Consider the following 22,324-nt stretch of genomic DNA (forward strand, 5'->3'; position numbering starts at 1 on the left):
GCCTGCCGGCACGCGGCGCTCACCCTCACAGCCGCAGCCGTCCGTGCTGAGCCGGTAGCCGGCGTAGCAGCCGCACTCGTACCCGCCGGGGCTGTTGGTGCACACCTGCCGGCAGCACGGGGAGTCCGCACAGTCGTCCACATCTGCAGGCACACGCCATGAGCCCGCTGGCACACGCCATGAGCCCGCTGGCACACGCCATGAGCCTGCTGGCACACGCCATGAGCCCGCTGGCACACGCCATGAGCCCGCTGGCACACGCACACGCCCCCACGACCGACACCCGCACACACACAACCCCGCCGATCGCACACACACCCACCTGCAACCTCATGCATGCACACCCACACGCAATGACACACACACCCACGCATGTCCCCGGTGCTGCATTCACAGGCACACGCATGACATGTCACGGCCCCTGGGCCACCCTGCCTGCCGTGAACAAGGTGCTGGGACTGACAGGCTAGGGGGTGGGATCCACCTGGGAGTCAGGGTCTCCTGGGAAAGAGAGGACCCTCCACAGCCACAGCGTGGCGGGTGCTACCCCCGGGTGATGGAGGGTGCCCGAGAGGGGCTGAGGGGGCTGAGGGGGCACGGGTGGGTGCCCGGCGGGCCGAGGTGCTCCGGGGTCCTCCCCGGACCGGGACGCTGCCTCTCGCCAGGCTGGCCTGGGGCAGCCAGAGCGGGACTAGGGAGACAGGAGGGATGTCACGCCAGTGCTAGGACCCCAGGTTGGGCGGGGACGGGCATCTGGGAGGCGCCAGCTCGCACCCACGCAGGTCTTCTGGTCGGCGTCCAGCTCGTAGCCGCGGGGGCAGGTGCAGAGGGGCCCCGTGCTGGTGTGGCTGCAGCCGTGGGAGCAGCCGCCGTTGTGGGCCTCGCAGCTGTTCACAATCTCCATCTCGATCCCTGCCGTGAGACCAGCTGCCGTCACGCGGGACAGGGCCGGGGTGACCCCACCACACAGTCCTTCCTGGCCCCAGCAGCCAGCCAGGGGCCCCTGGGACACTCTGCATCCCCACTCAGCCCTCCCCCTCCCCGAGAGTGAAGCCCCTCGTCACCCACGCAGGCCTGGGGACCTGGAGAGCCTCGCCGCCACCCTGGGCACCTCCAGCCCGGGCCCGCTGCCCGCTGCCCACTCACGGTAGCACTGGCGGCCATCGGCACCCAGCTCGTAGCCCGCGTGACACACACACTTGAAGGACCCTGGAGTGTTGAGGCAGCCGTGGGCACACTGGGCCAGCCCCGTGGCACATTCGTCCACGTCTGGAGGGGAGAGACCAAGGGGAGGTCTCAGGGGTGCCAGGAGGGGCCTTTGCCCCACTGACACCCAAGGCCTGTGGCCGCGTGACCCAGGCGGTCAGGACAGAATCCCGCTGTCCCCAGCGACTGCCAGTCACGCCCCCACAGACTCCTTGGGACGAAGAAGTTGACCCTCAGTCTGGTCTCACTCTGAGCCCACAAAGCCACCTGCACTCAGAGGGACAGGGGCACCTTTCATCTGGGCGAGGGGTTCCCAGTGCCGGCAAGGCGTGGAGCCTCCCGCTCCCAGGGGCACTCTGCGGCCATCCGGCAGGACGCCTTGGAAACTGGCCACCGCCTGCTCAGGACGCACCTCGCTGCTTCCGAGACACCCTGAGGGTCACCAGGCCAGGAGAGACCCTGCCCCAAGGCCGCCCAGCCCAATCCAAACATCCCAAGGCCAAACGCCAGAAACACCCGGAGGTGCGGGCAGGCGTTAACTCGCAGCCCGGGCTGCGGGAGCGGGTTCCAGAGCCCAGCACCCAGCCTGTCAAGAAACAGCTCGGGGAGCGCGGAGCGGCGCTGCAGACGCCCCGGGCTGGGTCCGGCTGCCCCTTTGCTCGCGCCCTCTCCTCGTTCCCTCACGAGCAGCCCTTACTTCAGTAACACAAGGAACATTTTTAAAGACAAAAGCGAAGCCCGAGATCTCACACGTGCTCCTGCAGAAACGAGCCTCGGTGGGAGGCGGCTGTGTGAGCCGTGCCCACCCCCGGCAAGGGGTGAGACCAAGCGCCGTCCCAGGTCACCCAAGGGCAGCCAGGCGGGGCCAGCCCTGCTCCCAAGGGACCAGTCCAGCGGGTTCCATGGGTGTCCCCAGAGTGGGACTCAGTCCCTCCGCAGCACCGCAGGTGCCCCTGCAGACCCAGGTGGGTGGGGCGGGGGAGGGGCGTCCTACCTTCGCAGGCCTTGCCGTCCGCTGCCAGCTGGTAGCCCGCGTGGCACACACAGCGGGCGAGGCCCTGGAGCACCTGGCACGTGTGCATGCAGCCACCGTTCCTGTCCGCGCATGGGCTTCTGCCTGCGGTCACGGGCCCAGAGGAAGAGATTAGGGCAGGGGGACCCCATGGATTGGGGCGCCTGCCCCAGAGCCCCTCGTGATACCTCCACCCAGTGCTCTCTCCCCTCCCTGCTTCAGGCACAGCTGGGGGTGGGTCCCCCCCGGACATAGGAGCCCCCCAGGAAGACTCCACGTCCTCGGGACAAGGTTGGCCAGTCCCAGGGCTGACACCAGGGCTGTGACCCCCAGCTCAGTGACCCCATGCCATCCTGCTGGCAGGACCCAGGCCAGGTGGGGGGACTCTCTCAGCACCCACAGCCCCCTATTTCCACACTCTGGGGGGCTCTGAGCCTGCCCCACCTTCACCATCAGCAAAGCCCCGAGATCCCAGAGCAAAGTGCCCACGGGGCCTGCCTCCTCCCCTGAGGCCTGGGCCCGGGTCCCAGATGCCCACAGCAAGCCCTGGGGGACGTCTACGGAGCTGAGGCGTCACCCCTAACCTGAGCTTCCTGCCCCCACAGATGTGTGATCCCAGAGCACAGCCCTGCCCCCCCCACCAGGCCTCCCAGTAGTCTCAGGGCCCCCCGAGATCCCCTCCCAGCCCCAGCGGCCCAGGTGGGACAGCTCGTCCTGCGCCTGCCCTGGGCTCCGGCTGCGGGGTCCTCCCTCCCTGCCCAGGCCGGCAGCCCACTCACGGACGCAGCGCCTGCCGTCCTCCTGGAGCTGGAACTCGGGCCGGCACTGGCAGCGGTGCCGGGTCGCCGTGAGCTGGACGCAGTGGTGCTGGCAGCCGCCATTGCCCAGGGCGCAGGAGTTGATGGCTGGGGACACGAGGAGGATCCCAGCTCAGCCCAGGAGGACACACAGCCAGCAGTCCCCACTCCAGAGCAGATGGCACAGCCACCTCCTCCTGTGGGACCCTCCAGGTCCCCTCCTGGCCACTCTAAGCCCTGCTGCCATCTTTCCATCTCCATCTTTGAAGCTGCTCCCTGCCCGGCCCACGGACAGGACATGTGGGGCCCTGGCCCAGCCTCTGCATCCTCCGGCCCAGCCTGCCTGCGGGCCGGACTCAGGAAGGCACTGAGAAGGCCCAGTGAGGGGGAGGTTCCCATGTGCCGGTGTGCTCCCTGGAGCCGTCTCACTGCCTTGGTCCCCAGGTCAAGGCAAGCGGTGGGGGTGGGGCTGCCGTGGACAGCCACCATGGCACACAGGCCTGGCCCCAGCTCCTAAGGTACCAGAGCAGCTCCTGCCCACCCCGGGCCACGCCACCCCTCATACCCAACCTCACACGGTGCCATCCTCCCAGCCCCTCACACGCAGGCCCCGCAGGGCACAGGCTCTGTGGGGTCAGGCTGGCCCCATGGGAGCCTGTGTGCCCCATGGGTGGACGGACACAGGGAGGTGGGCAGAGGGCGCTGGGCCAGGCTGGGTGCCCAGGATGGGCACCGGGCCTCCGCCAGAAGCAGCAGCCGGCTCCTGGCCAGGATTTGGTGACGATCGAGTCTGCGGCAATCGCCTCGTGGTTAGCAAGGGAGTCGGTCTGAGCTGGGGAAGCCACAGGAATGCGCCGTTGCCTGTGCCCCGGCAGGGGAGGCCGTCCGCCCGTCCACCCGCCCGCCGCCTGCGCCCGGAGCGAACCTGAGCCCTGCCACTAAAGCGCCAAGATTTGGGGGTGGGGAGGCTTCACCCTGAGATGCTGCTACCTCCTGGGGGTGTCTCGGAACAAGTTTGGGGACACAGTCACCATTGCACATGGGATTGGAAACCCGGCACCACTGAGGAGCAGGCGCTCAGCGGCCGGCAGAGCGGGCAGCGGCAGATGAGAGCTGCCTCGGGCTCTGCGAGGCCAACAGACCACGCCGCTGCCAACGGCGAAGCCTCCTTCAAAGCGAGTTTGAAACCCGCAGTGCTCACAGCACCACCTGTCTCCCTGCACGTCAGCGAGGAGCGCGTGTGGAGGGTCCCCCTGCGGCAAGGCCAGCCCTCCTGGGGGAGGGCGCCAGCAGTGGCAGTGACCACCTCCTGGCTCCACCTGGGCCTGGCACACGCGGAGGGAAGGGTCCAGGGCAGAACTGAGGGGGCGCATGAGCCTCCGAGCCCCCCTCCCCACCCCCCCAACTCTGTGCTGACCCCCGGGCCAGACGGAAGCTGCCCTGCTGCCTCCCCCGAGATGGCTCTGCTCAAGCCACTGGCCGTCACGCCAGGGGCTTCCAAGCACGGCCTGAGCCGGCCCCGCATTCCTGGGGGCTGTTTGTTTATGTTCGCGACACCAACTGCATCCCCGCTTGGAACACGTAATAGAAACCAGAACCCGTTTCTGGCAGGGCCCGGCAGGCACGGAGGGCGCAGAGCCCAGGGCTGGGGAGCCAGGCTGGGCCGCACGCGGACAGGGCCCCAGGGAGCCGCGGCAGGGCCAGGAGGGAGCGACGCTTCCCCGTCTGCCCTCCAGACAGGCGGGGCCGAGAGGGACGTCGGGACCAGGCACTAGGCCCCCTGGAGCCCAGCAGTGGGGGGTGTCAGGGGCGGGGTCCCTCCAGAGCCGTCCTCTCCTCGTCAGACAGCTATGACACTCCAGATGCTCCCAGGCTGCGCACACCAGGAGCTCAGCCCAGAGTCACCCTGCACATCTCCAGCCATGGGTTCCCGGAAAGCTGAGCGAGGCAGATTTTCTCAGGCACTGGGCCACGGTCTCTATGTGACCAGGGCCAGTGCTGGTAGGGATGTTCCCAGGCCCCTCCGGTCACCGTGGGACTCAGCTGTGGCACACACAGCCCAGCGACTCCTGCCCAGGCCACAGCCAAAGGCTCACACCGGGCCGACATCCTACAAATCGGACCCAGCCCCGAGCAGAGAGGCCAGCAGGGGACGGGGATTTGGGATTTGCCTCCGAGTGGGGGACAGATCCTCCCACTGTACTCACACAGCCGTCACCCGACTCACCTGTGGAGGGACAGACGCAGGCGCCACAAGCCCCACTTTCTCTTTCGCTTCCACTGCACGGTGGCACCGAAGGGGCTCAAAGGAAAGCCCCAGATGGTGCGGGTTTGGGGGTCGGTGCGAGCAGCCCTGCCTGGCGCTTTGGCAAGCCCCCTGGCACCCCTGCCCCTCCTGGCCGAGCTTTCTCTGCCAGGGCCTAACTTGGGCCCCTGCCCACGTCCAGACTAGATGGAGTGACCGCAGCTGGGCGGCATTCTGTGTTTCGGACGGAATGTTGGAGTCCCCGTAACCACATTTGGAGACAGGGTCTTTACGGATGTGACTAAAGATAAATGAGGGCAGGAGGGCGGGTCCCTGATCGGATAGAATTAGTGTCCTTGTAGGAAGGGACACAAGAGACCCCTCACTTGTGCAAACGCTCTCTCTCCCTTTCTCTCACGCACAGCACACAGCCGCCGTCTCCAGCCAGAAAGGAGGCCCTCGCTAGGAACGACATCGGACCAAAGAGAAAATTAACTCCCGTTGCATAAGCCGCCGGTCTGCGGTACTGGGTTGTGGCGGCCAGAGCCGAGACGCCCTGACCGCACAGTCTGCAAATTCTAGAACATGTGCCCGGCCGGGGCCCTGCAGGGTCCCTTAGAGCTGGGCTGCAGCCCTTCCCTCTGCCAGCAGGAGTCGCCACCATGCAGGGAAACCCGTCAAGTGCGCGGCCTGGCGCTGTCCCGAGGGAGGGGCCTGCCTTGGGTCGGAGCCACATTCAGGAACCAGATTCCGCCAGGGCCGAGGGCCTCGCTCCCCACCGTGCACCTCCCCACCGTGCAGGTGCCGCGCTCCTGGCGAGGGCTTGAGTGAGGCCCCAGCGCCGAGAGCATCGCATGTGGCCGAGGGCCTCGGAGGCAGCGGCAGGTGGGGCCCTGGCAGCAGACCTCGTGGGCGGCTCCGCTGGCCGCCTCTGCCCCCAAGCCACCCCGCCCGAGTGCGCCAGCTGAGGGCTGTGCCGCGGCAACTTTGCCGGCACCCTGCCAAGGCCACCGGCTCACTCTGCTCAGGCTCCAAGCCCAGCCCCGGGCTGTCGGGCTGGCTCCAGGGACGATCTGGTCCCCGGGCGTTTCACGAGGTTTTGTAATTACTGCCCCCAGACTGGGCTGGTTTCTAGGTCCCCAGAGCCTCCCACCACGTGTGGTCAGTGGTCACCGCAGCCCTTCCTTCTAGGAAGCCCGCTGTCGGGGACAGGGCTGGGACGGCTGGGACGGCTGGGACGGCAGAACCGGGGGGAAGCGAGGATTCATCCCCAGCCTGGCCACGGGCAGCCCACAGTCCGCCTCCTGCTCGCTGCCTGCCCACGCCCGCTGCACGGGTGCCCCACTCACTCAGCCACGTAAGCGCTGTCCCCGCCCACGTGCCACGGCCCCAGCAAGAGAGCCCAGGCCAGCACAGCCACCAGGCGGCCGGAGCACAGAGCAGGGAAACGCCACCACCCCTCCACGGACCCAGGCTGAGCTGACCCCGTGGCCCAGACGTGGGCAAGGGCTGGGCCACCCTGCCCCCGTGCCAGGAGCTGACTGTGCTTCACCCTCTGGTCTGACCTCTGCTCCCAACTAACCCCAAGGGCACCAACTCCCCTCCTGCCCTGGTCTGCCCCGCCTTCGCCTTGCGTTTCTGGGCCCAGCCCAGGGTCTGTGGCCACTGCCCCAGCCTCCCTGGATTGGGGTGCCCCCATCCCACGCCACAACACCACACCCAAGCTCCCCCCGCCTCAGCCCACACCTCTGGGGTCCTGGACTCAGGCACGGCCAGGACAGACCCCTCGCCCTGTGCAGAAGGCTGGGGGCTGCTTCTTCCTGGCAGCTCCAGGCGGGGAAGGCAGACTGGCCTTGTGCGGCTGCAGCCGTGCTGGGCTGGGACAGATCAGGACACACTGGCAGAGCTGCGTCTGCGGCTTCACAGGGTGGGTTTTGCAGACGGGCCTGGCGGCCTGCACATGTGTGCGCCGGCGGCACCGGCCCCAGCCCCAAGACGCTGCCAGCAGCAGCCTCCCTGGGGCCTCCCCTGCAAGCAGGAGCCGAGGGAGCATTGTGGGGGGCCCTGTGCAGCCCCCCACTGCCCTGCTGCCCTGACAGGGAGACCCAGGCCTGGGGAAGGGAGGGTCACCCCGAGGCACACGGCAGGCTTGTGGCAGAGCCAGGCAGGAAGGCGGGACGGGGAGGCCTCCTCCAGCTGTGCACGCACGAGGGCCCATCTGACTCTGGGGGGAGGGGACATGGCGGGGGCAGCCACGCCACCAGGGGATGTAGCTGACAGCAGAATCCTCACCAGGGTTCACCCCAAAGGCCTGACGGGCATGAGGCCAAGAGAAGGAGGACAGAGAGCCTTCCCCTCTGTGGGGCCGGCCCCATTTTGTCCGGAGAGACCCCCTGCTCTTCCCACCCCAGAGACTGGGGGACACGCCCAGGAGGGCGCCTGGGTGACAGAGTGTCCCAGGACAGGGGGCCAAGGCCCCCGGTTTGGCCACTTCTCATGGAGTAAATGGCAAAATCCTTCTCATAAATTCTCACTTTTAAGAATGGAAGCTTTTTGTGTTTTATTTCTGTAAGCTCATTTGGAAGGGAGGATGCCTGGAGGTTGTGCATTTCCTGCCCTCTCCTGCCTCGCAGAGGGGTGCAAGTGTGTTTCAAGGCCCCCCTTGTATGTTTCAAGGCCCCCTTCAAGCACAGCCTCCTCTGGGGTCTTCCCAGATTGCTCCGGGCCCTGGACATTTTGATGTCCCGAGAGCTCATCCCGTGCCGAGAAAGGATGGCCACACCCCGCGGCAGCTTCTCCTTCCCTCCTGTTCAGTCCAAGCTGCTGGGGGGAAAGTCCGAGACTTCGGGGCCTCAGGCCTGCGCTGCCCGTCCCCGGTCCACCTGCCAAGCCCCAGGAGACGTCACGGCGCCCTCCCCGCTATGAGGGTCCCAGCAGGCCTGGGGAGGATTCTGCAGCAGCTGTGGCCCAGCTGTGCAGCCTGCCCCCTAGCTGGCCCCCAGGGGCCTGGGGGGACAGTCCCTGAGGCCCTACTGCAGTCTGGGCCCAGAAGGGGCCACTGTGAACCAGAGGATAAGGCCACCAGCCCTCCCCACACCCGACACCCTGGGACTCCTGAGGGGGAAACAAAGGGTAGGGGAGGGTCCCCTTCCCAGGGGCTGGAAGTCCAGCTGGACCCCTCAGAGCCCTGGCAGAGTCCAGGCAGCCTGGCACGGACCGGGCAGTGCCCAGGCCACGCTGTGGCAGGAGACCCCTGCAGGGCAGCCCCTCAGCCATGACCCACCCCACCCGTCCCAGCCTGTATCTCAGGCCCACTGCCCAGTGGTACCTTGGCAACAATAAGGGGCTCCCGATAGCAGGGCACCCCCAGAACAAACCCACCTGGCTCTGCCTGGGAAGAAGCCCTGAGGAGACCCCATGTCCACTCTGGAAGCTTCTCAGGCCCCCACAGGGAAGGTAGCACCTGGTGGGCCCAGGCCGACAAACCCTCACCGTCCTGGACACCCCCAGGAGACCCAGGAACCAGCAGCTCACCGGCTGGTGTCAGCTCCCAGGAATTCCTGACACGCGGAATCCGCTACCAATAGCCCCCACGCAGAGTGAGTGGCCACTATGGGCAGGGGACAAACAGGGACAACATGCCCCAGGGAGTGCTGGGAAGGGGTGTGGGTGGTGCCCAGGCAGGGACGGCCTGGGAACGGGGCAATCCTCACGGGCCCCCAGGCCAACACCAGGGAAGGCGCGGGGAGAGGAGGGCGATTCCCCAACTTGACTGGCCAGAGGCTGGTGGAACCCGGGTCCCCAGGGCGGTGCTGGCCGAAGTAAGGGTGGCCACCCATTCCCAGGGGAAACCAGCCCAGCGAGCGGCCGCCAGCGTCTTTTCGTGTGAAACAGACTGTGCTAAAGGCCCCGGCTACATCACAGCAGTGAGACTGTCACTCCGCAAAGTACCGGTGTGAAGTCCGTGCTGGCACGTGCAGTTGAAAGAAACAGGAAGTGACTCTGAGGTCACTGCTCTGCGTCCAAACACGGGAGTAGAGGAAAGCCCTGCCGGTGACAGGTGAGTCTCGCCGGGGCCCTCGGGTGGGAGCAGCCAGGAGGTGGCCCCACACCCGAGAAGGCTATGGAGGCGGCTGGAAGGCCCCCCGACCACGCACGGTGCGCACTGTTGGGGGCTGACGGCCAGAGGGGCTGGGGGGACTCCCAGCCTCCTGCCAGGCCCAGCAGACCCTGCCCAGGGGCCCCAGCATCTGACTCTGAAAAGACCCTTTCAAATGAGTAAATGCCACCAATCAAGACTTCTGGGCCCCGAGTGTGCAGATGTCTCCCAGGAAAGGCTCCCGGGAGGCGGCTCCAGCACGGCAGTGCGGGGGGTGGGCAGGGCCCCCCACCCCCGGGCTCAGCAGCCAGCGGGGGTCACTCCTTGCCCTGCAGAGCCTGCCCCCTGCGCACACTACTACTCATCCCGTCCAGGCCCTGTCCCTGCCAGGGCGTCTCAGGGAAGGCCACTGTCAGCACAGGCGGTGGAGAGGAAGATCAGGGAGTGTCCCAGCCCTGGGGCCCTCACAGCGGGGGCCAGCAGGAAGGACAAACACCCCCACCCTGGACGGGACCCCAGCGTCTGCCTTTAGCAGAGCCCTGCCTGAGACGAGGGGTAAGAGAAGGACATGCGCCCCAGAGCCACCTCTTCCAGGGGGCCTGAGGGGACCAGGGTGCCCAGGGCTACAAGGCCCCCGGCCACAGGCTCCCAGAAGCCCCCCGCAGTGGGCAGCGGCTGGGACCCCTCCCCACCGCCCCGTCTCAGCCGTCCTGAAGCACATCACATCCTGCATCTGTTTCTACTTTCTGACCCAGGAAAAGTTTACGGGGCAGCTGCCTGATTCCCACAGCGGCCGGAACATGTGAGTGTGTGTCGGGCCCCCCGGGGCTGGCGGGCCGCCCTGCCACAGAGCAGGCAGGACCGGGAGGGAGCAGCTCAGAGCCGCCCGGGCCTGCTCTCTAAGGTGGGAAGAAGTGCCCCACCCCTAGGCCCCCAGAGAAGGCACCTCCCAGGCACCGGCCAGCGGGGAGGGGTCTCCAGGTGTCACTCACCCAGGCAGGTCCTGCCGTCCGTGTGGAGCCGGAAGCCGGGCTTGCACTCGCAGAGGTAGGAGCCCGGGGTGTTCACACACCGGTGCTGGCAGCCACCGTTGTGCGCTTGGCACTCGTCCACATCTGGGCAGGAGCAGGGACACGTTAACAGCCAGCACTGCCACCTCACTGAGGACCTGCCCCCACCCAGGAGCCCAGGTGTTGGGGCCCGGGCCCAGACCCAAGACCCTCCTTGGAGCGCAAGGCTCCCCAGACCCCTCACCCACTCCTGCCGGAGCTACAGCAGAGGACACAGGGTCTGTCCGGCCACCGTGGCCACCTGCTCAGGCGGGGGACAGCAGAGGGGGGCAGGCTCAGGTGGGGGCAGCCCGGCTCCCAGAGCCTTTCAAGACTGAACTTGGAGCACGTGCTGTTTCCGTTAAGTCCAAATACAGACAGTGTCCCCAGGCAAAGCCACCGCTCCACAGGGGCCCAGGAGCCCAAAAGGAGAAAGAGACGACTTTGGAGATGACCCTGCACAGGCCCCGGGGGTGGGAAAAGGCGAAGAGCGGGGAGGGCGGCAGGCGCTGGCGCAAACGGCGTCTGCTCCAAATTCCTGTTCATCTGGAATCTCTGAACGTGACCTTAGCAGGAAACAAGGTCTTTGCAGATGTAACAAGTTAGGGATTGAGATGAGATCATTCTGGACAAGGGTGTCCTGACAAGACACACAGGAGGCCAGCCAGGCAGGAATGGCGCTGAGGCGGTCGCAGGCCAGGGACAGCCAGGGGCCTCCAGAGCCAGAAGGAAGAGGCAGGAAGGACTCTCCCCACGGGTCCAGAGGGAGCACCGCCCCGGACACCTGGAGCTGGACTCGAGGCCCCCAGAGCGCAAGAGAAGACGTTCCGTCCCGTGTGTGGTGCTGCAGCCCTAGGGAACCCACGCAGGACCCCCGCGCTGTGCCCTGTCCTGCAAAGTGCCAGCCGCCACCCCGAGCACCCAGACCCCCCAGACCCCTGCCCCGAGGCTGGCTCAGATGGAGAACTGTGCACTCACAGGTTCCAAACTCGGGGGCCCCACTCAAAGAGGGCCGGGAGGACGGGTGCAGGAAAGAGGCAGGGGACTGCGTTGGGACCGGCCTGGTGTGGAGGCTCCAGCGGCATCCACACTGCCGTGACTGCCACGGCCTGGGGACACCGGCCAAGGGGAGCAGAGCAGCAGCCTAGGGCTGTGGAAACCCTGCAGGGCCCCGTCAGCCCTGCTCACCAGCACAGCCTCCTGCCCCCAAGCGCCCTGGGCATGGGGTGGGGAGAGGGGGGCAGGGACGGGGCAGGTCCCAGACGTTCAGCTTCTGGGAGGAGCCTCGTAGCAGGACCAGCAGCACAGGACACCCTGCCCACCTGCCCCTCCCCCGGGACCATGGCTCCAGCCCAAGGGAAAGTGCTGACTCTTCCCCAAGACCCTTCGGCAGGGCGGGAGGCACCCTGCTCCCAGCACCCCAGGTGTACACCACCTCCTGCAGGAATGAAGCCGGACAGCGCAGGTGTGAAGAGGGCTGGGGATGCCCTGGCCTCCCCCACCCCAGGCCCACACAGCTGAGCCAGGCCCCGGGAGGCCCAGTCAGACAGACGGGACCAGAACGGCAAGACGGCAAGACGCAGCTCCTGGGCCCCGGGGAGCAGCCCTGTCAGCCAGCAGAGCACCCCGCACACAGGGGCTCTTAAAGCTGCCCTGGCCGGGAAGAAACCAGAGCGGGGACAGACGGGGGCTGCACGTGCCCAGCACTGCCCAGAGGACCCCCAGTGACCCCACCCTGAAGAGCCCTCCTCGGGGGCACAGCTGAGAAGCAGCCCATTCCCTGGCCAGAGAGGCTGGGACCAATTCGAGAGAGAGGCTTCGGTGGCGAGTCCTCAACTGCGCAGGAGACTGGCAGGGACACCTCACTCCCAGCGGCTACACAGAGCCCAGCTCTCACTCTAATTCCGCTTGACAATCCGCCAGGTCCCCACGATCGGCTGTGACCTCTCCACCACCTCCAGGCCCCCTCTGCCATCCCCATGCAAACGACTGCGTGAGAGGCGCCCGTCCTAAACGCCAGCCGTTGGAGCTGGAGGGTGCCAAAGGCGGCACACAGGCGAAGCTCTTCCCAGCTGTCCCCCGAGCCTCTTCAGTGGAGGCGCCACCCACGGTGTCTCCCCCGTGCAGAAACTCCGCCACCAGTCCAGCTCTCAGAATGTGCCTCGCAGCCGGGAAATGGCAAACAGCCCCCGGAGCCAGAGTCTCTGCCTGCTCCACGCACAAGCCACGCCCACTCTGGGGAGACCCCTGGGGTCCCTCCTCCTAAGCCCCAGGCTGCCTCCGGGAGTGGGCGGCAGACAAACCAGGAGCCCTTTCCACCTGCACATGATGTCCCTAAGTCACAGCAACGTTTTTTCAGAAAGAGACCAGGATGGTTTGTGGGAGGAAGCTTGAAAACAAAGGGTTAACAGACCCTACAGAGCCCCAGAGAGGCTCCTGGGAACAGAGGGTCCCAGGGCCCTCTGGTGGGAGCATCAGCTGGGGGGACAGACCTGTGCCCGCTGGGCAGGGCAGGGTGGGCAGCATCTGCCCGAGGGGCTCCAAGAGAGACTCCTTTCCCCTGAGCTTGGATCCTCACTCCAAGACCCCTGGAGAGGGCCCCTCAAAGGTAACGGTGTGCCCCCACAGAGCATACTGCAGGGCACACAGTAGGTGCTTAGGAAGAGCCGGCTGGTTCTGCAAAATCCCAGCCCTCAGCCGGTGACACTGCGGCCATCGGGGGACACTCCTGACTCCTCGGCTAACAGGAGGCTGACCGAGGTGACACTGGACAGAGAGCAGTGGGCGGCGGGGACAGAGCTGCCCCGAGCCCTGGCTGGGACGCTGGGCCCGGAGGCTGAATCGTGGCCCACACAGAGCAGTCTGGGAGCAGGCGCGAGGCAGAGGCCCGGGCACGGTGCAGGCCTGCGGCGAGCAGGGCCCCTGCAGCGGCACCATCCTCTCCATGCGTGGCCAACCCTGAACAGCCCGGGCCTCCCTGCTCCCACCCGCCTCCACACGGCTGCATGAGGACGGGACAGGCCCAGGTGCCAGGCCAGGAGCTGGCCTTGGCGCCCCTTCCCCCACCGCACGCTCGCAGGAGGGGCTGGCACACTGACCCCGGCCCACACCCTCCCACCCCTGAAACCGCAGCGTCTGGCTGTCAGAGGCTGCTGTGGTGGGGAGACAGGTGACGGAGGCCCAGGCAGGGGGCACGGAGGCACCGCCACGGCTTCCGGCGCCCGCTGTTTGCTGTCAGCCAGGATCAGTATCTGGACACAGCGAGCCGGCTCAAGGCGGAGGACTTGGGGCCTCCCCTCACCTGCTTATGGGCGGGGCGCTCGGCCAGACGCCCTCCTGCTGGGGTCCCCTCCAGCTCTGAGATCTCGGCCCCTTTGAACCGAGCAAATCCCCTTTATAGAAATGATTTCCCCTTAGCAAGGCAGGGGGGTCACGGAAACCCTGCCCACCCCACCCGCAAGGAGCCCACGTGACGCCGGAGCAGCACTGCTCTCAGACAGCTCCAAGGACCTGGGCGGGGGCTGTGGCCGTGACCTGAGGACATTGTGGTCAGCCGAATAACACCCCCAAAGATGTCCACGCCCTCACCCCCAGAACCTTCCATGGCTAAAGGGCCTTTGTGGATGGATCATCCTAAGGGTCTCGGGAGGGAAGTCATCGTGGCCCAGCCGGGTGAGCCCGACGTGACCACAGTGTCCTCATAGCAAGGGGGCAGGAGGGTGGGAGGCAGCGGGGACGTGAAGTTAGGAGAGTCAGAGGCAGGGACTGGAAGGTGCTGGAAGACGCCCTGCTGCTGGCTGTGAGGACGGGCGGGGCCGCGAGCCCTGGCGCCTCCGAAGGACACAGCCCTGCCCACACCTCGATTTCGGCCCACTTTGGACTCCGACCTCCAGCACCATCAGATAATGAATCTGTCCTTGGAAGCCACTGAGTGCGTGGCAAGTTGCTACGGCAGCCACAGGGCGCGAACACAGAGCACGGCCCTGCTGTCTCAGGAGCCACGGAGTCCCGGGCCGTCCCAGCTGGAAATCCGGGGCTCCCAGGCCAGCTCCGGCCAGCCCGGCCTCTGACTCGGCAGTGGGGTCCACTGTGCCTGTGGGGGCCGGTCCCACGGCCAGGCTCACAGGAGCCATCGCCCATCTGGCGGCTAGACTCCCTGGGGACCCCCCCACTGTGCCCAAGGGCCAGGCCAACTCCAGATGGTGCTGGATGGGGTCAGGCGAGCTCGGCAGTGGGACCAGTGCCCAGAGACACCTCAAACGGCAGGGCCCCAGCAGAGCATTGGCACCCGAGACTCTGAAACCCCAGCAGCAGAAACAGTCGTTCTCCCAAGCAAGGACAGGGCGGGGGCAGCCTGAGCCCCGAGGCAGTGAGGGGACCCCCAGCGGAGGATGGAAGGAGCTCGGAGGCCTCTCCCCATGCTCACCCAGGAGAGTCAGGGGATGAAGCCAGCTCATTCCAGGGACAACAGGCTGGCCTGGGGACAAGTCCACTCCACCCTGTCCAGCCCAAAGCCAAGCCCCACACCCAGGGAGGGGTCAGGTCAGGGACAGCCACGGCAGCTACGACAGGTACCAGGAAGGAGCCACCAGGCGGGGAGCTGGCGGGTCCTGACTGTGGCTGTTTCAAGGAAGAGCTGGGCCAGGGTCCTGCTGCTGCCCTCGGTGAGGTGCACAGCAGCCCAGGACAGGGTCAGCAGCACACGGTGACCTCGCTGTGCCAGCATGGCCGCTTCCCCGGGGAGCCGGGCTAGGCCTGCAGTGCCTGCTGAGCTGGGGGCTGGCGGAGGCTCGGGCAGCCCACAGGGCCTCCGTCACCAGCACCCAAGCCCCCCAGCACCTGCTGGATAGGCACACCGGGGCAGATGGGCACGCCTGGCCTGCGTGAACCTGCCGTCTCTGCAGAAACCACCTGACAGAAACCCTTTCTGCAGGTTGCCCTACTTACAGGAAACTCAGAAAGCTCCACTCGGGGAAGCTTACCAAGTTCGGAGCCCTGTTTTGCCCCCAACATGCCAAGAGGCCCTCACCCCGGGAGTGCACACCATGACCCACGGGCCCTGCTCTCTCCCCCAAGAGCTGCAGTAGGCCTTGGCCCAGGAGGGGACTCCCAGCTCCCCAAAGCCCAGCCACTCCCAGCCCAAGGGCTTAGATGCTGCACAGTCTCATGGCACTTAGTGCCACTGTTGGTGGAGTGACAGCGCCGACCTGGGCCGGGCTGAGCCGCCGAGTGGGAGGGAGGCAGGCAGCCTTTGCCACAATCCGGCCTTAGTGTTCTGGGAGCCCTTCGGGCAGAGCCTCTCGCCAGGCGACCGAAACAGCCGGGCAGGGTCAATGTCTCTAAGGAGCCGCCTCAGGGCACTCGGAAGGCTTGGCAGGGATCAGCTAGCTGCCAGCCCCCACTCTACCCGGGATGACACAGGTGCTGACTCCCCAGGAGCCACACCCGCCCGCCCCCCTCGAGTTCCTGAGGATGCCCAGCTCCAAGCTCTGTGGATCCCAGGAAGCTCCAGGGAAACTCCCTGTAGGGCGGCCGGCCAGGGCGGGCACCAGATCCCAGCTGCAGAGAGCACGGGCCCAGGACAGGGTGCGTCCTGCTTCGCGCGGCCCTGGGGCCTCAGGTGCGGGCCTCGCAGCTGACCTTGCGGCTGCGGAGCTGGCAGGAAGGACAGCACCTGCCACGTCCCCACACATGACCTCAAAGGGGCTAGGCTCTTGGGACCCTGGAGGCGGAGACCCAGTGTCAGGGGTCCCCAAGGGCCCCTCTCTCCAGCCTGTCTTTTTGCTCCCCTCCCAGAGCTGCCAGTGCCCCAGAGGGAGCACCCCCGGAGCCCACAGGCAAAAGCAAGAGCCTGTTTTTCTTCCCTCCGGTCAGGGGACCTCCCTGCCATCAGCAGCCTCTGCTGCCAGGCCTGAGAGGGTACAGGAGTGTCTGAATCCTTAGGGCACAAGGGCCCTGTCCCAGAGGCAGGGGCCGCCCGCCCGGCACAGCCCCGCCCTGCTCCCCCCAGCTTGGCACTGTGGGAGGCGCAGGCAAACTTTAAAAAGAGGAAACAAAGGGAGCTGCGCCTCGGAGCAGCACCCTGGTCCCACCCGCCCGTGCCCGGCTCGCCCACCTGGCCTCTGGTCACCGGCGCTCACGGCGTAGCCGGCCTGGCCCAGGTGGCACGGGTAGCAGCCCCTCCAGAGGTAGCGGTAGTGCGTCCCCGCGACGCGCGCCAGGCCCCCCAGGAGCCCCAGGCACCAGAGCGCCGCCAGCCCTCCGCGGCCCCGGGACGCCTCCATGGACCAGCCGCTGTGCCCCGAGCTGGCGGCCGGCGGGGGGTGCTCGGGCTCCACTCCCTGCTCCGGGCGGGCGCGCTCAGCCGCTAAGGTCCGCTCTGCTTGGCGCCGCCTGGGAGCCTCTCTGGGCCCCGCGTCCCGCCCCCCTTTAAGTTCTCAGCTTTCCCCCCGCCCCCCGCAGGTAAAGGCCAAGTCCGCAGACGCCCGAGGGGGCCGGCTCCGCCCCGGCCCCGCCCCCGGCCCCGCCTCAGGGGGCCGAGCATTCCTGTGCGCGCGCGCTCGCGGCTGCGGACCCAGAGGAGGATCCCTGCACAAAGGCAGGCACCCACGTGCAGACACAGGGCCCGAGTCAGAGCCACGTGTGCAAACGTGCACACAAGGCACACACAGACAAAGTCAGGCATACAGAGACATGCGCAGACACACACATGCACATACGAGTGCATGCACAGACACACACGCAGACAAACATGTGTTCTATCCTGGCAAGGCAGGAATGCCCTGCAGAGGCAGCTTGGTGGGCTGAGCGCTGTCAAGGGTGGGCAGCTAGAGGCAGCGGACCACAGCACCGAGGTGGAAACCCTGGGGGTGCGGACTCCACCCCCAGGCCCTGCAACCAGTGCCCCGCACTATCCTGCCCTCCCCTGGGCCAGGGCCTGGGCCAGGGCCCAGAGGAGCCCGGACAAGAGAACCGTGCACCCCCATAGCAGGCCAGAGGGGTCAGAGGGCAGGGAGAACCGGCTGAGGCCACAGAGGCACCTCCAACCCCAGCCCCTGGGCACCTGCTCTGCTCCAGGCCACAGCTGGAGGCCCAGGGCAGCAGAAGCAGCCCTCCCCAGGCTGTGCCTCCACAGGGACCCCATGTCTGGTGCCTCGAGGAGCCCTAGACCTGCAGCCCTGCCTCTTGTGGTGGCAGAAGTGGGTCTGGGAGTCCAGGTCGGGCCAGAGACCCTGGAGCCTTCACCCTCTCTGAGCCCCGTCTCTCACCTGTGCTGGGGATCAGTGGGTGCCCCCACTCCCACCCCCGGCAGGGCGACATGAAGTTGGAGAGCCGGGCCCAGTGGGTGCTCGGTGACTGTCAGCAACGATCCCTGCCTGGGACAACCCAGCACCAGGGCCCAGGGGAGCCACAGAGAGGCTGGGTGCCCACACTCGCTTCAGGAAGCCCCCCAACATCTCCCTGTGAAAGGCAATGGCAGTGTTCCCAGAGCACAGTCTGCTCCCCCAGCTGCCATGTGTCCCTCTCTGAAGACTCAGGTGGGCAACAGACACAGGCCATGTGACTGGGGCCACTTCAGAGACACAGAGCTTGGGACACCCCCCCACTGCCCGGAACCCGGAGGGCCAGCACCCCTGGGGCCTCCAGGCCATGAATCTGGGCGAGTGGGGCTGGGGCAGGGCTGTGGGCACAGCTGCAGTCACCGAGCTATTTAGGGGCTGGCACCCTGTGGGACAGACAGACACGGGGTCGGGTCGGTGAGGAGGAGTGAGGAGGTGACCACAGCTGCAGCCACTGGGTGCCCAGTGTGTGCCAGGCCCTGGGCTCCAAGGAAACACCTGCCATCCTCTCCATGTCCCCGCTGCGGAGGGCCACTGTCCCATTTTAGAGGTGATGAAACTGACAGACTAAGACACTGTCCCCAGACAAATCCAGGCAAGCAGGGCCCCAGCGATTCAGGTCCCGCAATGCCGAGGGGCTCGCCTGCGTCCGGCACCTGCCCCCGGAGAGCCCAGCCCAGTGCCCAGCCCATCTGGGAGCAGGGACAAGGGGGCGACCTTACGCCTGTGGGAAGAGGCAGCCTCACCCAGTTCCGGCACCGTCTCACCTTGCCCGGTCCTGTCTGTGATCCCCGGGCCAGCCCAGCCCATCAGCCCCACCCCCAGCACCCGCCAGCGCAGAAAGGGCCTGCCTGGTCCCCAACCGTCCACCAAGTGCTCCTGGTGAGCCCCCTCCTGACCTCCCCCTGAGTGACACACAAGCCGACTCCTTGCCTTGGGGGGCCACCATAAAACTCGCTGATAGCAGGACAAGCTGTGACCTCAGTTTGAACAGCGCCTTCCCCGTGCTATTTACGACTGCAATGCGCATTTCATTGCCAACAGCTCCCAAACAAGTGCTAACAGAAACTGGAGGGTCCCACCCTCTGCAACCAGCAGGGCCTTGGCCCAGCAGTTTCTTGGAGAGGCGACAGGCTTGGGTGGGGTGCAGGGGTGAGACACCAGGGGCCGCCATGGGGGCCATGTCTGTCTCCTGGGGAGGTGCAGAGACACAGAAGGAACCTCCAAGTCAAGTCACCGATGGGCAACAGGGCTCCTCCATAGACACCCTCCTGGAGGTGGTCTCCCTCGGGCGGCCCTCCAGGTGACGATGCCAACGCCCTGTTCACGCAGACCCCACTCTGACGCCCTCCAGGCCCAGGCCATGGAGGAGGACAGCCAGGGACAGGAAGTGGGGAATGGACACCAGGGAGCCAAGTCGGGCAGCACCCCCACCTGGCCTCCCACTTGGTCCCCATGTCCTGCCCGCCCTGGGAAAGGGCTCCTGCCTTGTCCTCTGTCCCTGGGGAGAGGGCCCAGGCAGGGAAGGGCAGGCGCCCAGGGCTGGACCACAGCCCACAGGCCCCGCAGCTACTGAGCCTGGAACCCGGCTCCGCCCAGGGGAGACAGACGCACGCGGGACAGGCACACCACGTTCTCAGTGAGAGAGGCGGGAACCATCTCGTTAATCTTTTTTTATGTAGATTACGTGCCAAAAAGATCTTATCTGCATCCATCACATCAAGTAAAATAGACTATTAAAATCAATTTCACCTTTTTTAACGAGGCTACGCATGTACGTGGTCCCACGTATGGCTCACGTCCTGCTCTCGCAGATGCCCCAGCCCTGCTCCTGGCGGCTTCGGTTTCCCGCCAGCCACGGGGCTGACACTGAGCCACCTCCTTCCTACGGGGAAGGGCCTGACCCAGGGGCTCGACGGAGTCCACACGTGGGAGGCTGGGTCTGGAGGCCGGATCCCCCACCGTCCCTGCACCCAAGGCAAACACCCAAAGGCTGAACATGGGGACCCACAACAGGGACAGTGTCACATGTGTGGGTCTTGGCCCTCTGAAGCACCGTGTGGCATAGACAAGTCCCAGGACCCCTCTGGGCCTCAGTTTCCTCATCTGCACAGTGAACGGGGGCCTGTGGCCCTGAAGCTGAGGGACACACGTGACTGGGAAGGAGAAACAGGCCGGTGTGGGGTCCAGGGAGAGGAGGGCGGCCACGAGAAGCCATCCGAGCCTCCAGGACCAGCTCACAAAGCACAAGCTAGGCCTTCGGAATGCCCACGACAAGTCTGGGCAAAAGAAACTGTCCTTTTTGCCCTGGAAGCCCTTGACAGCTATGTGAGGCCTCGTGGGGTGACATCCTTGTCCCACCCTCAGGGCCGGCAGGGGCTGCCCCACCCCACGCTCGCCCAGCCCCTGTCATTCTGCCCAGAAGGGAACCCAAGTGCCCTGTGCTCTGCACACAGGCCCCGGGACACTGTCCTGTGGTCTCGGTTTCCGGAGGAGAAATGACCTGTCCAAGGTCACACAGGAGGGAGAGGGGCAGCCCAGAGGGACCAGGCGCGACTCAGACCCAATTACTGTCCTCGCCGGGCCACCCCCTTCAGGGTCCTCAAGGTGAAGGACCCTGGCAGGCCCTGCTGGCCCCCGGGCAGGCTCTCAGTTTCTCCTGCGGCAGTGGGACGGCCACCCTGCCTCCCGCCTGCCGGCCGGGGACTCCGGCACCTACTCAGGGAGCCACCTTGGAGGCCACTTCTGCAAAACCTCCCCAGCCGGCCTGCCCACCGCAGCACCAGCGGCCGGCACCTCGGGCCTTCCCGCCACCGGCCCATCCTCTGCTCACATCCCTCCGTTCATTCCCTCCCTCGCTCACTGGTTCCTTCGTCTTTCCATCCAACGACGACACGTGCCCACGACGGGCAGGGTGTGGTTCTGGGCTGTGACGACGTCTCCCCACCTGACCGAGACACACGTTCAGGTCCACAGGGCCTGGGACACTCGCTGCAGGGTGCGGATGAGCTGCGGCGGCCGCACCTCCGGGAAGGTCTGGGCCCTCCATCCTGCCAGGCCTGGCGGAGGAACCCGGGCGTGGCCACGGGGTCAGAGGCTGCCAGTGCAGATGGCCACCAGCGGCCCAGGCAGCACCCGTGACAACCACCCCCCTCGGGGCTGCTGAGCACACGCAGCCCTGCAGCTGTGGGGTCTGGAAGCTGTTTGGGAAATGCCTTCCCGATGCGGAAACGTGGCCGCGTCTCTGCCCGGGAATGTCTGTGTGTCAGCAGAGGCCCTCCCCACCCCCGTGGGCTCCGGCTTTCCTCTCCAAGCAAGGCTGCCACATACTCCTCTGCCAGGGCCCGGGCTGGGGCGAGGGCCAGTGCCACCCCGAAATGCCACTGTTCCCCCTCTGTGCGGGGCCTGTCCCCCACAGCCCTGACTGTGGGGCTCGGGGCAGAGCTGGAGCCCAGAAGCGGAACAGGGCCCAGCTGTCCCTGCCGCTCAGTGCGGCATCTGCCCCTCGCTGCTCCCCGTGGACACCCCCCACGAGGCCCTGCCCGTGGCCTGTGGTTCAGGCACCTGAGCGAGTGCTGCTACCCCGAGAGGGAGGCAGTGCCCGGCCGTGTGGGCTGCCCCGGCCCCTGAATGCAGAGCGGGTGTTGGGCGAAGTTTGGGTGCCTGTGATGCACACAGGGGACCAGTGGATCCCAGGAGGCCAAGGCCCTGGCACTTTCTCCAGCCCAGCCCCCGCCGGGCAGGCTTCCCCCAACCTCCCACGTGGCCAGGCCCCAGGGGAGAACGTGCAGATCTGGCACCTGGCACGAAACGGGGGGAACTGAGCCCTTGGCAGGTGAGGATGGTGGGGTGATAGACAGGAGGGACAGTCGGAGAAGCCCCCAGAGGCCGCGGCCCATGATCCTAAGGTGCCCGTTTTGGGAGCAGAAGGTTCGTGGGCACAGCAAGGTTCCAGGCGGAGCAGCAACCGCCGACTGTCCGCGAGGACCCGCGTGTGCCCTCTGCGCCAGGCCAGGCCGGTGCGTCCCAGCCGGGCGGAGGGACCCTGCATGGGCCGAGCAGCGGGCACCAGGCCCCGGCTCTCCTGTCACAGGCACCTGCATCCCACTTCCCTCCCTCCCAACAAAGGTGGGCTTGGTCACGTGACTGCTGCCGGCCAGTGAAACGTGAGCAGGGGCACAGGTGTCACTTCTGGGCGGACACGTTTAGGAGCAGGTGGCAGACTCTGGCCCTGTCTCCGCCCCCTACCAACGCACAGTGGGCCCTGGGCACACAGGAGAGGCCGCTTGGTCTGAGTCTGGATGAGATGATGGGGACACGGGGAGGTGAGGGCGTGTTCCCAGCAAAAGGGCCACCCCACACACAGGCGGGGACGGTTCCAGCTAACACCAGTGGAGGGCACACAGGGGACTGGGAGGGGCAGGGGTCCCAGAGCAGGAGGTCAGTTTGCGGGCTGGGGTCACACACAGTCCATCCTGCCCCTGACGGAGATGCGTAGAACCGGCCTCCAGAACGTGCCTCCCACACCTTCCTCTGCGGCCACCATGGAGTTTGTTTTAGGAGCGGGGCCCCCGCT

The 22,324-nt window shown here is 66.6% G+C and overlaps 1 protein-coding gene across 1 annotated transcript in view; it reads right to left on the reverse strand.

The window, feature by feature from the left end:
• The window catches only part of MEGF6 (multiple EGF like domains 6), a 94,197-nt gene that overhangs the window by 17,714 nt on the left and 54,159 nt on the right, over nucleotides 1-22,324 (reverse strand). Inside the window, exons 5-10 of the mRNA XM_069477262.1 lie at nucleotides 10,352-10,474; nucleotides 2,998-3,123; nucleotides 2,201-2,323; nucleotides 1,147-1,269; nucleotides 775-912; nucleotides 24-143 (exon numbers count right to left, since the gene is read on the reverse strand). Of these exons, the coding sequence (XP_069333363.1) occupies nucleotides 24-143; nucleotides 775-912; nucleotides 1,147-1,269; nucleotides 2,201-2,323; nucleotides 2,998-3,123; nucleotides 10,352-10,474 (753 nt within the window). The remainder of the gene's footprint in view (nucleotides 1-23; nucleotides 144-774; nucleotides 913-1,146; nucleotides 1,270-2,200; nucleotides 2,324-2,997; nucleotides 3,124-10,351; nucleotides 10,475-22,324) is intronic.

The sequence above is a fragment of the Eulemur rufifrons genome, chromosome 8, assembly GCF_041146395.1.
Source record: "Eulemur rufifrons isolate Redbay chromosome 8, OSU_ERuf_1, whole genome shotgun sequence".
Taxonomy (NCBI): Eukaryota; Metazoa; Chordata; class Mammalia; order Primates; family Lemuridae; genus Eulemur; species Eulemur rufifrons.